Here is a 16712-nt window from a genome sequence, read left to right on the forward strand (position 1 = left end):
AACAAAATTATGACTATTCCCATTCTATATACACTGTAGGACAGACTTTTTAGTGAATGTGATGAATGCTGTGTACTCACTCTGACACTCTATGAATTGATGAATAAAAGTGCAGTCCCCTCCACTCTTTGAAAGAAAGTGCTCTAGTAAAGAAAGAAAAACCTTTAGGTTATATCTCCATCTTTGAGGGCTCAAAAGAAAACATACAAGCCTCAGATATGAGGAAAGATATGATGCCTCAAAAAGGCACAAACAAAAATACTTCTGCAATAAGTACAAGTGATATACCATGTATCAAATAAATGAACTGATCTGTAATATGTTTATATGATTAGAACGCATAAGCTCATAATTTAATAAATGAATTTAATAAATGTCTGCACTGGACAACTGTTCAGGGAAATCTATCAACAGGGCATCTATTTCTGAAATAAATGTTATTTACTTTTTTCCTCTTCTTTTGAAGTTTTATTATAAACGTGGTCATTTTACATACTCAAGCTGATAGCACAAATCAGCAAGGATAAAGAAAATAAAAAGAATTTTTTAAAAATCTCAAAAATTAAAAAATCTTTAAAAGGGAACTTTAAAATAGCTCATTTTACCCCTCTGTTCCATTATCCCTAGCCACTAAATCATTACATAATTATTTGTCCTTTTCTTGAAAAGTTGAAGCTGTTGTTTATATTTATTTAAACCAGTGGTTCTCAACCTGTGGGTTGGGACCCCATTTCACGGGGGTCGCCAAACAACGCAGTCCGCCATTTTTTTCCCCTTTTCCTTAGCTGTGCTACTCCCTTTTATTCTATTGGCTTTTGAAAGCCAATAGAATAGACTCTCTTGAATAGAGTCTAATTCTATTGGCTTTCAAAAGCCAATAGGAATTGTCTCTGCCCTGCTGAGCCCGCCAAAAGTCCCAGTCTGCAAACGGTGCTGCACCAGTTGAGTAGTCCTCGACTTACGACCAGTTGGGGGTTGCGGCATTAAAAAGGTTGAGAACCACTGATTTAAACAATTTCATCTATTATTTTTAACTCATCCCCTAACGCCATATTTTTTTCTTAAAATTATATTCCAAATGTCTGGACTTTCTTTGCTATGAGATTTATTTCAGATAACAGAAGTATTCCTGCTTGAATTTAGTTAAACTTTGATTAAGAATATATGCTAGTGCCATTACTGCATAATCTCCAATGTTGATCTCCCATGCTTGTATTGTAAGCAGAGCTTCACTTTTCTAATGTTGTTCCAAACTGGATATTGTTTTGTCAGCATGTACCTTAGTAGATTGCTGTCTGAAATTATACATAATAAAACATCTGTGTCTTCATTTCAAAGAGTGTAGTCTCTTCTAGCACTTCTGGTAGTGTGTTTTTTTTTAAACATAACCACCACAGGTAGTAGAATGCTCCTTCTTTATTGAGGTATGTCCAGCAGTCATTATTGTATGATTTATCCATTTTGTTTATCATCTCAAACTGTGGGTTGGAGTACATTTTGGTTTTTTCCCCATAACTCTTCCCATTGTTCCGCCGTAACTGTATCTTTGAAGTTTTGTATCCATTTAATCATACAGTTTCTAATTTGTTCTGTGGCTGCATCATATTTTAATAACAATTTATAGATGTGTCCCAACAGATGTTCTTGTTTCCATAAAAGCATTTTAAACTCATCTTTCTTAAAGTGCTTCCTTCTTTCTTGAGATCACTTTTTATTCTCCTAATAACTTCTAAATAAATTCTAAACTTCTTTAACCATGGTAAACACCCACTTTTATTAATCAATTCCTTCCATGTCTTTAATCTGTTTTCTGAATTTGGTTATGCATTTTGACATATATGATTATTTTTCTTATTGTAATTATCCTTGAAATAAAAAGCAGTTGACAATGATATTAATAGTGAAATTGCCAGATTTATCCTTATTCTCAGAAGATTCAAAATTTTTAGCAGATTTTCTCACAATAAGTTCCTTCCACTTTTTTGTATTTTGTTTCTTTATACTGTAAACATGTCTGTGAAATTGTTTTCTCCTCCTAAAATTAGTATTGTGCTATTAGGAAATTGTATCCATTCTCTTAACTATGAAAAACAAATGTTCATAGTCAAGGAATGCCTGTAACATTTTTGTTCTTCATTATATTATTGCAATATAATTTCTTGAAGTAACAACATCATTCATTCTCCATTTGAAAGCCAATTTTCTCCTTGAAATATGCATTGAACTTGGTTTCTGATCCTTATAGAAACTTCACTTCCTCAACAGTGCAAAAACCCTGGGTTTGGTATTTGAACTTTTTGTTATCCCTGATTAAGTAATGTCTAAATCACTTTCATATTAGTTGATATTAATTAACCAGAATTCATTTTATAAATGAAATTAGTCGTGGCTGATACTTAAGAAGTTTTCAATACTTCAGATTGATATTTAGTATAACTAATTAATGTCTAACAAAATAAAATGTTTTTATTGCTTATATTTCTATTCCATTGGGGTTTTTTTTTGCAAATTATGAAGTACATTTGGTCAAAAAAAGGGTGACTTGTCAAGTACTAATGAACCACAGGCTAGTTAGTATCTCTTATCCAAATCCAGTATTTGTCATTTTGCTTCAATTGATACCTATGTAATTATATTATACATTTTAACAGGTCTATCCATAATAAATACGATCAGTCACAGATTTTTCATTTACAGAGAGATAAATCTTTACATTTCAGTTTGTCTCACTTTCTCAGGTTTCTAATTTCAACTGTAAATCATCCTATTCTACATATGTTACACTGTTAGTTGCGTTCATTGTATATGTTCATGTCAAGAGTCTGTTTGGTATAGTGGTTAAAGGTCCTAGAAGGTAGCAAGGGGACTGTAAATTCTAATTCTGCCTTAATCTTGGAAACAGTTGAGTGCCTTTGGACAGTCACTTTCTCTCAACTCTAGGAAAAAGGTAATGGTAAACTACTTCTGAAATGTTGCCAAGACTTGTCCATGTACTGACTCCATCAAATTACATTATACATGCTCACGGTTTCCCCTCACATATTGTTTTTTTGCAAATAATTTACTTATAATGTGGAGTCCTAATTCTGGTGCTAAAAGCTGACCTGATAGGGAACAATAGTGCCCTGACATTCTGGTAAAACAAATCGCAGGTGATGATGAGGAAGTGGTAGAACAGAGAATGGAGTGCCTGCAGCAGAATCCAAAGGAAATCCTGTAAGATGGTCCCTTGTTAACATTATATAACAGAACCAAAATACTGGGAGTTCTGAGGCAACAACAGAGCAGAATGTGGCTCACCTCTTTAAAAATAAGGCTAAAAGATTGGCATCTGTAACTTCTACAGAAGAAAATGGGATTGGTAGTTAGGGCAGTGTTCTTAAAATAATTAAGATCCCATTTGTGGTGTTTCTTATAATCTCTAAAAGATATAAAATCCAAGATAATGAAAATGAAAAGAATGTGATAAACATTGAAAGATTTTAATAAGAAAACTGAGTGTATCAGAGCAAGAGAAAAATGTAAAGGCAGAAGATATTTTGATGAGTACCAAAGGGAGAAGGGCAACATGCAAGTCAAGTGTTGAGAAAAGTTATGAACAATGAAAGAACAGCAGACAAAGGGATGCTGATAGTATTTAACTAAAAGAATAAGAGAAACCGCCTAGTAATACTTAACGAGAAAAGATAATAATTTGTTAATAGGTTTTGAATGGAGTAAATGGAGTAAAATAGTCTGATCCTAACCCTAACGTTTTACTTAGTAAAATAAGTAAATGTATCTGCTAATAAACAAGCTAAGGATGTAAAAAGATTTCAATATGAAAGCAAACACTAGATCCTATTAACTTTAAATATATGTTACTTTAGAAATTAAAGTGACTGTCAAACTGCAAATATATGATACGAAAATAGTATTTGTGTGTTGTTATTATTAGTTATCTACATAGCTAATCTTTTACATTTTTGCTTTCTGAACAATCTAGAAACTATGTAAAATAATTACAAAGAAGAAAACTAGTTAATAGAAGCCATTATTAGTTAATTTTTAGTAACATTTATCTCTGCTTTGGCTGGGTCAGGACGTAAAAGGATCCAGATTTCAGACAGTAACTGACAGGTGTACTTTTCCATTTTTATTATTATATAGATTTAGCAGTTTTCATGCAAATTCCAATTATTCTCCCCTAAATAAGCATAATATTATATATTTATAAAGGATTACAAATTCTGGCTAAAATGAATCCAGATGCATCTTTAAACTGAATGCAGATATGCTTTTAATCAAGTCCTTTAAGTAGGTAAAAGGAAGAGTGAAGATTAGTTTGGGCTTAGATTAAAAGTTATACAATACCAAAAAGCTAAAGGAAGCATAAAGAACCTTGATTTTGGCATCTTCGTTCTTTTATTACCATACTATCACCACAGCTGACTATAAATAAGTCTTGCTACATTAGGTATAGAAGATGGCAGTAATATTATGCAGAAAGCCCAGATATCTGAAAGCTTCTATGGAATTTGGTAAGAGTAAAAATGTGTTAGCAGAAATTAAAAAAACAAATGGCAAATAAAACATCTACCCTAATCCAGAAAGACAATATAGATAGAAGTTAAAAAGCTAAAAAAACTCAGAAGATTTTATTAACAATATATGTTCCCCAAATTGTAAATAGCAATACACTATTAACAGCCAAATAAAAGATACCATCTCATACACACCTGCCTTGGAGGAAGTCCAAGTGAATTCAGTGAGGTTGACTTCTAAATAGTACATTGCAACCTCACTACAACACACTCTTTAATATAGATACAAAATTTTGCTTTTCTCTGCTGGCATTTGAAAGATGCAGGATCAGTCCCATAGTAGAATACTTAGACATTGTACATTTGATTTTACTTTAAAGTACCATGCTCATATATTTTAAAGTATTTTATAATAAAATATTCCATGCTTAATATTTTCATCTATAAAATATAGTATTTGCATTTGATTATATTTTTATGGAACAAAAGTGGTTCATAACCTAAAATGCACAGACCACTGTAAGAAAAAATACTATCGAGAATACCCTACCTTTTTCTGTGCTTCCATTAATTTTAGGAACGAAGTCATCAACTTGTATGCCTAGAATTAACAAATTGCATTAATTCTAAATATTCAGAACATATTCACTTGCACGCTTATGCCTTTCTACTTGGATGAATTACGGTGTTGAAAATTTAGCTTTCTTCTGGTGGTTCTTAAACTGTTTGACTCAACTGCAACTTTTCCTGGTCTCAAAAAATATCATTATTCCCACAAAAAACCACAGTTGCAGCCAAGGTTCTTAGCTACATCCAAAAATATTATATTCTTATTTAATATATTTTATGAAGTTTCATGAGCTAACACTATGAAAAATTAAAACCAGAGCCCTCTACTGTTAGCTGTAAAGTTATTTATCAATGCTCCAGAAGTGAAGGTATAAAGAACCAGAATATTTTTAAAATATTCCCACTGGTCAAGAATTATAACAATATGCAATTATTCTATAAAAAATTATTAAGCAAAGTACTTTAAAGTTATACCTACCTAAGCTGTTGTGTTCTTTAAGAGCTTTCTCCTGAAGATGTTCTAACCGGACTGAAAACAGAATTCCAAAATATATATATATTTCACAATTTAAAAGAAAAACGTGTAACATCAATATATTTGGACTACTGGACTCACCTTGTAAAGCAGTTAGCCGTTCATTGGTAAAGTCATTATCTGCTTGCAAAGCCTCTATTTTTGCTTGAAGTTCTTGCTCTCTTTCTTCCATCTCTTCAATTTTATGTTGCAATTCCTTTTTTTCAGCTTGCCCTTTTTGTTGGATTTCTTCTTGTCTACCTTCAGCTACCTATCAAAGCAAGAGAAAGCAATCATCTCTTAATAAAAGCTTTTATGGAACCACCTAATATTGTTTTCATTTTCTACTAGCTGAAAACAAAAATGAAATGGTGGTTCTATAAAGTATATGATGCTATACCATGAAACCATACCCTTCCCACTTTATTTATTTTAATCAAACATCAAATACCCTTCTTTATGTTTCAGGAGATTTCCATATGGCACTGTCAATATTCTCCTAACCACTAAATCAGGGGTCTCCAAAGCACGGTCCATGGATCAGTACTGGGCCACAGCCTGCCAGCAACCGGTCCTCACAAACAAGCAAAGCTCCATTTGCAGGATGCAGGCAGCACACAAAACCACACCCTCCTCCGATCCGTGGAAAAAATTCACTCCACATAACCAGTCCCTGGTGCCAAAAGGTTGTGGACCTCTGCTCTAAATAATTTTGAAGGCAATTGTGCATCCTCATCACTGCAGTGTCAGAACACAGGCAAGTTACACATTAAGTCAATGAGTCCTCTTTCCAGCTGACCAATAGGAAAGTATTAAAAAAAATAATTCATTTAATTCCCTCATCAAAGCTTCTAATTCCAAGAGCAAACACAAACATACAACAAAAGAAAAACAAAAAAGGGTCATCTTATACTATAAAAAGAAAATAATTTGCTAGCCATATTCCCAAAATACATTCTGTGTTATAAAAAAAAAATCTGAGAAACTGATGTAAAAGTTAGCTGCAGAGGTGATATGGTGATATCCATATATGGAAGTATATGGATATACTTCCTCTGTTGCATTTAAATACCCCATCATGCTATCGGTTTTGCAAAGAAACTCCATTGCAACATTGATTTTAACTATAGTTGCAAGTTACATCAGTGGCTGCAGACATGTGAAAGACATAGTGTTAGCAGACAGACTTCAGGAACACAATGCTGAAGTCTGCCCTTGGAGGAAGAGACTATTTAGAAATGACAAGAATCAAAGGAGAAAGAAAAAAAAAATGCAGTGTCCAAGAGGCATTCACTCAAAAGAAACAAAAGTTTTGCATACTGTTGTGTTGTCAAATAAATGAGAAAGCTGAACTCTTTCTCCTTTTATTTGGGTTATTGTGTGCACAATAATAGTTGCAAGGACTTGCAGTCAAAAAGCTCAAATAAGTGCAGCTGCGTTTTAAAGTGGCAGGTGGCATATATTTGTCTGCTTATAGAAAATGGAAATAAGATTCTGAGTTATATCTCTAAAGGTGATCTGTGAAGCTGTCCAGTCATCATTTCCCTTGAAGGATCTGTGAATAAAATGCTATTTCAGCTGAACTCAAAGAACACAATTCACAATCATATCTGGGAGTTTAGTTACTGAAAAATGAAATACCTCCTTTTTTACCATTTCTGACATTTTAGCTGAGCTAGAAATAAATTTATTCAGCTGCTCAGCATACTTCTCTATGTATGATTCTGCCCAAATAACTGCTTTCACTTGAGTTTGGCTCAGAATTATTTTGAATATGCTTTTTGCTAAGAAGTAACCTTAAGTTTACTTTCTGAGTAGGCTGATGGTGTCTATTGATACCTGCCTAAAAATTTCCACTCCTTTGAAACCGCCCAAACTGCCTGGCACAAAGGAATTAATGGTAACAGCATCAATGTCTGGAAGTATATGAAGCACTGGCATTAGAACAAGAAATAGTGATGATGAGGAAAGACTGCTATAGAGGAGATTATATTCCTTTTTTCTCTAAAGCATTTGGGATCTAATTTTAAACTTGACAGATGAGTTGGAGATGGTGATGTTTGGCAGTTTTATCTCTCTTTCCCTGTTTCAGTATCTTGCCTAGAAATGATTTGTGGAGGCTGACACCATTCTTCCACCATTTGTAGAGGCTGCGGCTCAAGCAATTATCTTTACAGCTTTTGCTTTCTGCATACTGCTAATCATTTCTGACAGATAGTATTTTAAATCTCAGCAATAGAGAAGGCTTCTTTTAAAGATCATAACTTTACAATTCAAGTCACTAAACCCAGAAAGAACATCTATATCAATGATGGATAGCCTTCTTTAGCCAATGACCATATTCATATTCTGTGCTGATTGAATGTTATAGAACAGACATGTCAAACATAAGGCCCGGGGGCCGGATGTGGCTCCCGAGGTGGTTTCATGTGACCCGTGAAGCCATCCTGGAAACAGTGAGGGAACAGCCCCCCACTGCCTTGGCCCTGGTCCAGGCCAGCTGGGAGCCAATGTACAATTTTGTGGTGGCCATCTATAATGAAACGCATTCAATCTTAGCTCCACAAGGCCGTCTGGAAACAGTGAGGAACCAGCCCCTGCCACATCGGCCCTGCCCCCTGGGTGCATGCTGGGGAGGTGTCACCCTTTGTGAGGAATGAAGAAATGCACCATCGCCTGGAAGTGGCTAGCAAATGGCCCTCACTACTTCACATATCCAGTTTGATGGGCTCTGGTGGAGGGGTTTCAGCAGGCAGTGAGGCTCCTCCAGTGGACCATGCCTTGGCACTTTCCCTGGTCCCACCCCCTTCTGCCAGAGACCCTCAGATCTGTCCCACTCCTGCCCAGGCCCCCATAGGCACCCTTGACGTGAACGATGTAGAGCTGGCCATGCCCACCCAATAGGCCACACCCATTCCATACCCACCCAGTAGGCCACACACCCTGCCCCCCGAGGACAACCGCAATGCTGATGCGGCCCTCAATGAAATTGAGTTTGACACCCCTGTTATAGAATAATAAAGAAAAAGTGATAATCTCTACCTTTAGTTTGTCAGCGAGATCTTTGATTTCATTTACAGCTCCATTGTATTTGTTAGCTAATTCCCGCAATTCTTCCTGAGTCCGTTCATTCATTTCTTTCAAATGAGTACATTCATCTTCCGTGTTACTTAAACTTCGCTGCAAGGAGAAAGAAACAGTACTTTAAACAGAAAAGGTATTTTGTGATCTAACTTTTGTAATCAAAGCAAGTTATATGAGAATTACAATAATTTTCTGAGAAATGCATTGGGCATCACTTAAAACATTCTTCTGCCAAGGTATACCATCCAAAATTGATGATAACTCATAGTTTTTTATTTTTTTATAGGACACGTGAATAAAATTATATCCTTTGTTTATTAAAGTAGAAACTAGGAATAACTGGTTAAGTACTAATGATGAAAGTCATCATGAACTACAACTTTAAACCAAAAAATAAGTTACATCAGGAACAGAAACATTTAAAGATTAATATCCAAAATTGATATTGCCAGATCAAACTGCAAGCAACAATTTCACCTTGCAAGAGATGTTCAAGAGATAGGCAGAGAAAAGATGGCATTTCCTATTTGCTTTTCTTTTATGGTTTAATTAGCTTCAAGTATAATTTCAAGTTTCATTAATTAGTTGTGCTAAATTTAAATCACTAATGGCCAATCTCAGAGTTAAAGACAGTGGCTACAAGAAGCACATCCTAATTTTATATCTTTGAGGCACATATTAACTGAAGAAGTATACTCTGTCTTGTTATATTGGTATAATTTTAGACTCTCTTCTAAAGCATTAAAAAATCTTCTAAAGCATTAAAAAACAGTTAATATTGTATTTACAAAGAACTCAAACAGTGAATTTAGATAACAACTAGTTAAGAATAACAGAACTTCAAATTATGTGTTTCAATAAATGACTTCAAAATCATTGACGTTTATCTTTTTATTTTTGTTTATATATGTTTATATTCCTTAAAATATCATTTAAGACACTTTCAACCAGCATTTCATCAATGCTACTACTCATATGAAACTTAAGTAAATGACATAGGTTGGATGTTTACATTTAAAAAAAGCTTATTTTACCATGTATTTGCAGTTATTAAATATCCCTGTGACAGAACAAAGAGAAGCAATGTCATACTACTAGTAGAGGATCTTCCAGGCATACAACCATAATCAGAGTTGATTATAAATGATAATCTGACGCTGGGAGGGAAAAGATCTTGCAGAGTCTATTATGGGGGAAAGAGGCTAAAATGAGCTAAGGAGTCGGCAGAAGTGAGCGGTATTACATACAGAGAGTAGGAAGGAAAAAAATGGCTAGCAAACAAAAATTAAATTAGGCAGTCTTGAGTTGCTGAAAAAAATGCAGGTCCAGGCTGATTCAACATCATTGAAAAAAGATTGCAATAGAAATAACTGTGCAAGAAGAGCAAAGCAGCAAAGATATCCACAGGGAGGAAAAGAACTGAAAGCAGAAAATATCAAAGTTAGACTAGCCAGGACAACAGTTAAGTTTCAACTGAAAACTGTGGGATAATTAGGAACATTGGTAGGCAAAGCAAGCAGACAGATAAATAATCTCAGAATAGTATAGCACTTAACGCATAAAGCAATATACATTTGTTATTTGAAGACAACAGGGAGAGGCGAACTGAAACTCTATCTTGTACATAGGGGTTAAGTACGGCTTGCATAATTATCTGACTGAAACAATCTTGCAGACAGGACAATATCTTTCTAACCTTGATGTGCTCCCCCTCCTCCCCTCCCCCCCCCAAAAACAACTTGTTCACTGGAAGGTCTTAGCATGCTGTATTCTGATCTGATCAATCCTAAGAACTAACAGCAATCCCCTGGCTATGAAAGATTAAACACATAAAAATAAATGAAAGATCTGAATGTATTTACCTAAATAGCAAAACAATTAAATCAGAGACCATATAAGCCCAACATATGGACCCAATATTTTCTGGGAACACTAACAATTGAGTGGAAAATTGTATGATAGAAAAATCTGCAAAGCATCCTAGAATTCCCAACACAAGTACAAATCAAACAATCAAAATTGTTATGAAAAGTAAATACACTAAAGATTTACTTGCGTGATCTGAACACTGAATTTATATTTAGAAATCTGGCAAAATGCAATTAGTAAATACCTCTACTTCTGAGAGTTTTCTGACCACTTCAATTTTTTCCTGAAGGACCCGCCTCAGGGATTCTTTGGCAGTTGTCTCATAATTATGCTTGTCTTCTTGTAATGCTATAAGTTCCTTTCGTAAACTATCTTCTGTTTGATTCTGAAATATAACATGGCAGAGATTTTAAGCCCATAGTTCTTATATAACCCCATATATTTCCTTATATTCTCAATGCTATAAAATATATGATCCTTTTTGGAATATCATTTAAAAGCTTTGACCAAGGAATAAAACCTTCGAATTTCCAGTATTTGCCACTTCGTGATTTCAGAACTATTTCTAATCAATCACCCCAATATGTCAGTTCATTTAACTGACTTCACCAACAAATTATTTTTTTCTTATTAAAAAAACTATGAAAACAGTGTCTCAGGCCATATAAGGATGTACACATAATGCTAACTTCTCCTTGATCATGCTTAAATATCAGGAATCAATGTTAAGATTGATTTTATGTTTTTGCTCCTTTCAAGTACATAATTTTAAACCACCTAGAGATGATTACTTACGACGAGATGGACACAGTGTGGAAATTTGACAGAAAAATAAATACTTCTTAAATCTGATTAAGGAAAATATCAACACAGACTTAACTGCTGTTAATGCTAACATTTCAATGAGCTAAAATTTGAACACAGAGTAACATGTTAGTTGTAATTTTGAATCCTAATTATAATTATTAATCCTAGTTAACTTGGATTAATTTGATTTCTAATTAATTTTTTTAATATTAATCATAATTCAAGTGTATTTTCATTTTCCTTAATTTTAAAGTGAAAAGGTTATGGATAATTAACTAGTAAAAAAGAATGAAAAAGAAGTACATATTCCCAATCTCTTAACAATGTTAGATCTGCACTAGACCATAATGTTTTCTGAAACTCAGAATCAAAACAAAGAGATTAATACTAATGTTACAGGACTCTGTGTTATAACTATCTCTCTCTCTCTCTGCACTTCTCTACCATTCTATGAGAGCCTGGAAGTTAATAATCTAATAAACACCAGAAGGCCCACAGATTCCCTGGATATATCTGAACATCAAAATAAGGCCTGATAGATAAATGACCAGTTACACTCAGATATTGTTTCTGTTCCAATTAAATGACTCAACTGATATAAGGGGTGTTTTTAACTGATTTTACTCTGATTTGTTTATAATTTTGGTTCTGATGCATAAGTCTAAATATTACTTCAAATATAGGCTGTAGAAAGGGAAAACTCCATTTAAATTAATGATAAAATCAGCAGTGCATTATTTGGTGATGTTAATTATGGTTTAAAATTTTAAAACTGCTATAATATAAACTAGTCCAGTCTTCTTTACATGCAAATATTAAAATACTATTTTAAACAATCAGAAAGTATTGAACTATGTGCATCTGGTTTCAACTTTCTATTTTATGTAGAAGATTAGTGAAGTGTTTTGAATTTTCAATATTGCTGCATAAATGTGACCTAAAATATGATCAGCTCTCCACCCAAATCCTAAAACTAGACAAAGAGAACTGAATTAAAAAAGAACATTAGACCTGGTCATTTATTAATAAGGTACCGGTAAATGATCCAAAACTACATATTTGTATGTGGGGGGGAAAGTATCTGAATCTTTAGGATTACCAGTTCATTTGAAGGGGAAATTTCTAAAAATTTCCCAAAAGAGAAAAAAGGATGTAAGAAGACTAGGGAGAGGGTAAGAGAGTTGATTGGAATCCTGGATGAGAAGCATTACCTCAGGTAAGATTGGAAATGATTTGGCTACAGCTAGAATTGTGTAAGGATGGGGTGGTTTTAACTATTTTTTTTATCTATGCATTGTGTATGTGGAAACTCAACTTCTTTGGGGATCTTTAATAAAGCTGATTTGTTTCACTCCTGGAAATAACTGGTGACCTTCTAGCACACCACTGTTTAGCTAAACTACTGATTCCCAGTGCTTTATTTGGTTTCTCTCTCTGCCATTTAGCCAGACTTAGGTAGGGCAAGGATTTCTCCTTCAGCCTTCTTCTCGTCCCCAGAAGGTTGGTGGTAATGGGAGAAAGAGGTTTGTAACACAGGGGTGGTGGGAGCGGCAGCAAGGCCTAATCTTTCAGGAGCTATTCATCACCAGGCACAAGTCACCTCAAATTGACTCTGAAGGTTTCTTCAATATTGCAACATAGCTTGAAGTGGATTACAACTAAAACAACAGAGTAAAAACAAAATACTGAAACAGTAACAGGATCCTTAAGCTCAACTTCATATTAATATTTTCGTTAGCATGGCAAGATGGTGGCTGGAAATGAGGATACTCACAGATTTAGATAGATTTAAAACTAACTATTAAATAGTTAATTGTGGAAACATCTATTAGGGAATATTAGGCATTTTTATTGATAAAGCCTCCATATTCAGAGATGTTGTGTTACTCAATAACAGTTGCTAAAGAGAAGACAACATAGTGTGGGAATATTTCATTCCCTGCATGTAAACTTTTCAGAAGCACCTACTTGGTCACTGTGGGAAAAGGGAACAGATAGATCTTTGGACTAAATTAGCAGAGGTCTTCTTGTGTTGGCCACTAAACAAATAATAAATATTTTTATATTAGTAAGTTCCCAAAAGCTAGACGTCTTAACCGAGTACGGAACTTACTTTTGAACAAGCTTGTAACTGGTTTCCCATAACCTCTAACCTTGATAGAAGTCTGTCTTCATCTATCAAAGCCTGTTAAAAAAGAAATCCAAACATGTCCTTAAATCAACACCAGTAATATAATAGAAACAATATTAACAATAGAAATTCACATAGTATCCCCACAAAGTTTAAATTAATCAGCAGAGCTCTGTAATTTTGATAAATAAGCAAGTGTGCTATTAAGTTAATGAAAAGGGAGAAGGGAAGGGGACAGAATACCTGCCAGCTTGTATCTGATGCCTCTTGTGTGACAGCTAGCAACCGCTGTAAAGTGGCCAACTTCTGTTCTAACATTTGTTCCCTATGTAAGGCCTCCTGCATTGAACAACAACAACAACAACAACAACAACTCTTTAGTTTAACAGCAGCAAATAACATTATTTAATATTTAAAATTCTGCATGGATGCTGTTTTAACTTTCCCTTTTACATATCTATGATGTTTATTTTAAGGAAAAAATTAAAAGTAACTGTTTGAAATGGGAATGTTGCCTTTTAGAACTCACTGCTCATGCCTAAAACTAATTTCTGTTGGTTTCAAATACTTCTCACATGAACACTTTTTAATATGATATGATAGTCCCCTTCTTTCCAGTAAGCAGGTAACATCATATATGGTACCTATACAGACATCCATTTTATATAATCAGTCTTATGTGACATGATATTCAGAATGATTTGTTTCCACAAAAATGCTGCAATGAAAAACTCTGCATATATCTAACTTTTTTTCAGTCTCACCATAATTATCCGCATAAGCATTACTGGAAACAGATAAGTTTTGGTAACAGCTTTTCTTTTTCTCTCTCTTTAGTATAATGATCAGAATAACTTCAATACAATAGATGCATTATTTTAATGTGATTCATAACTTCAAGATATCTTATGCATGCTAAAGTTCAAATATAATCATTGTGATTTCTAGTAGTGCAAGATAGCTGCACAGTCCTGGAAACCACCAGAGTTGGCAGTCAATAGATTTAAATTAATAAATAATAACCACCTAGGGGGGGGAAATGGCTTTCTGCAACTGATAATGGAGTTCCAGATTGCTGATATATGAGTGCTGATATATATGTACAACTTATGTTTGTGCCATTTACAAATGTTTCTGTTCCTTTTGCTGTAAACCTTTCATCATAATAATAAATATATCAGGCTATTTCTGCTACAAGGAAAACAAAGCAGTTCAGGTATCAAACACCAGCTACAGAATTCTGAAAATAATACCCATTTCCTATGAAAGGATTACTGGTCTCTTCACAAACAGCCGCTAGATGGCACCCTTCACTCTTTTCTTTTCAACAGGCCATATAGATAATACTTTGAACTTATTCTTAAATTTTTTGGAAAATTAGTAGGGTCAAGGCCAATCTAACCTTGAGGGGATGATGTTCCATGGGGCAGATGCCATGATAGAAAAAGCTCTCCTCCAGGGTCCCGCCAGATGAAATACTCTAGTAGATGGAACCCATATACCTTCTCTGCTGAGTCTGATAGGATGGCTAGATGTATCCATCAAGAAAAAGAGAGGCAGTTCCCCCAAATAAACAGGTCCCATGCTATGTATGACTTTGAATATTATAACCAGCAAGGGGGGAGACTGGAATGTTAACATTTTACCACTATGTTATTTATATTATAGCTATGTGTTTAGATGCATGTCAAACTCGCAATGTCACATGACATTGTGCAACGTATCAGGCCGGTTTTGCCATTGCTGGCAATGGGGTGGGCGCGGCTTCCACATGACGTGTCCGGCCCGTGGGCCGGCAGTTTGACACCCCTGGTTTAGATTAATATAATTAATTTGACAACCATGACTAAAGCTATGATATTATTTAGTTGTGCACCTGGGGTCTTAGATTAGCAATCTTTTACGTTTTACAGCAAGAACATATTAGCAGAACATGATTATCAAGCTTCGGCCTAATTTCTTACATAACTATCATATTAAAGCTCTTGTTTAAATTTTATAATATAGTTTTATAAGTCTGAAGTTCATAGGTTTATATAGAACTGTACATACAATATTACCTGAAGATACTGAGAAAGCTGAAACAGTTCCTGAGAGTAAATACTGGGAGTGTTAGCAGCAACCTGTAAAAATGGGAGATGAAAGCCTCTATTATTCCTCTGGTGTCAGATTTCAACTTCTTTAGGGCCTTATATTAATATTTTCATATTAAATAAATTCTGGGCTACCAGTTCTCAGCTGCAAAATTTCAGACAACCTCCAAGTAACAGCAAAAAGGAATTCAAAACAGCCTCTCTCCTCTTCTATGTGTATTAGGGCCACCCCAGAATGGGCAGCCCTAATAAAATACTACATTAAAAATTATGTTCCTTGTTTTGATTGTGTAGCTTCCTTTCTTTTAACTTTTACAAATAACATCTTCATACTATATCAAGTGGATATCTTATCATTATTGATATTCTCTCAAATTAATATGCAGGAGAAATTATTTGCAAAAAGTGTTTCAGAGCTCACTCAAGATCAAACGTAGATCCTCTGCTTTTTCTTAAAGCATGAGCCTGTATAAAAAGATGCTGCTACTTTAAACAATCCATCATTTTAAAGTAAAGATGACTCTTGAAGTAGAACTTTATTTTCAAGTTGAAAAAAATCAGGTTATTTTAATAAAAAACAAGGTGATGCTCACTTGTGCAAAGCCTGAAGCAATTCTTCAAGATACAAGAAATTGGAAAACAAAAAGATTATATTATAGAGATGTGCTATTGACCACCAAACAAGGCAGATAATCTGTATAAAGTCCTTACTGACCAGACAATGCTTCCCAGAATTTTTATGAAGGCAAAACACATAATAAGGGGAAACTTCAATTACATGGACCTCTATTAGTAGATTGATTTTGCCAAGATGGAAAGGTCCCTAAAATTGTTTTATTTCCAAGAAGAAGATACAAGGGGATTTTTTTTTTCTAGTTCACTGCATAAGCAATAAGGAAAAACATTCAAGAGGTAAAAGCAATGGCAAACTTGGGAGGAAAATGATGCTCTTTTGGGAATCAAGATACTATAGAAAGAGAAATTGAAGCATAGTAATATAGAGTTTTGCATGAGCTGAGAGAATGCATAAAATGTATAATGGCTGTAATCACTACGGAGGTACAGTACGGTATATACTATCAGTTAGGTACATTCTATTAATGGTATCCATTTTTATATTT

At 34.3% G+C, this 16712-nt stretch overlaps 1 protein-coding gene across 22 annotated transcripts in view; it reads right to left on the reverse strand.

The window, feature by feature from the left end:
* LOC120310095 (sarcolemma associated protein) overlaps positions 1 to 16712 on the reverse strand; it is an 85569-nt gene that overhangs the window by 23812 nt on the left and 45045 nt on the right. For 11 of the 22 annotated variants that reach the window (XM_039348115.1, XM_039348101.1, XM_039348114.1 and 8 more), the window contains exons 6-14: positions 15559 to 15621; positions 13742 to 13837; positions 13481 to 13552; positions 10805 to 10945; positions 8650 to 8787; positions 5710 to 5878; positions 5572 to 5622; positions 5074 to 5124; positions 81 to 143 (exon numbers count right to left, since the gene is read on the reverse strand). In XM_039348115.1, the coding sequence (XP_039204049.1) occupies positions 81 to 143; positions 5074 to 5124; positions 5572 to 5622; positions 5710 to 5878; positions 8650 to 8787; positions 10805 to 10945; positions 13481 to 13552; positions 13742 to 13837; positions 15559 to 15621 (844 nt within the window). The remainder of the gene's footprint in view (positions 1 to 80; positions 144 to 5073; positions 5125 to 5571; positions 5623 to 5709; positions 5879 to 8649; positions 8788 to 10804; positions 10946 to 13480; positions 13553 to 13741; positions 13838 to 15558; positions 15622 to 16712) is intronic. The other 11 variants (XM_039348117.1, XM_039348109.1, XM_039348107.1 and 8 more) reach the window with 3 other exon arrangements.

Source organism: Crotalus tigris, unplaced genomic scaffold (assembly GCF_016545835.1).
Source record: "Crotalus tigris isolate CLP2741 ecotype Arizona unplaced genomic scaffold, ASM1654583v1 scf7180000018122.1127207, whole genome shotgun sequence".
Lineage (NCBI taxonomy): Eukaryota > Metazoa > Chordata > Lepidosauria > Squamata > Viperidae > Crotalus > Crotalus tigris.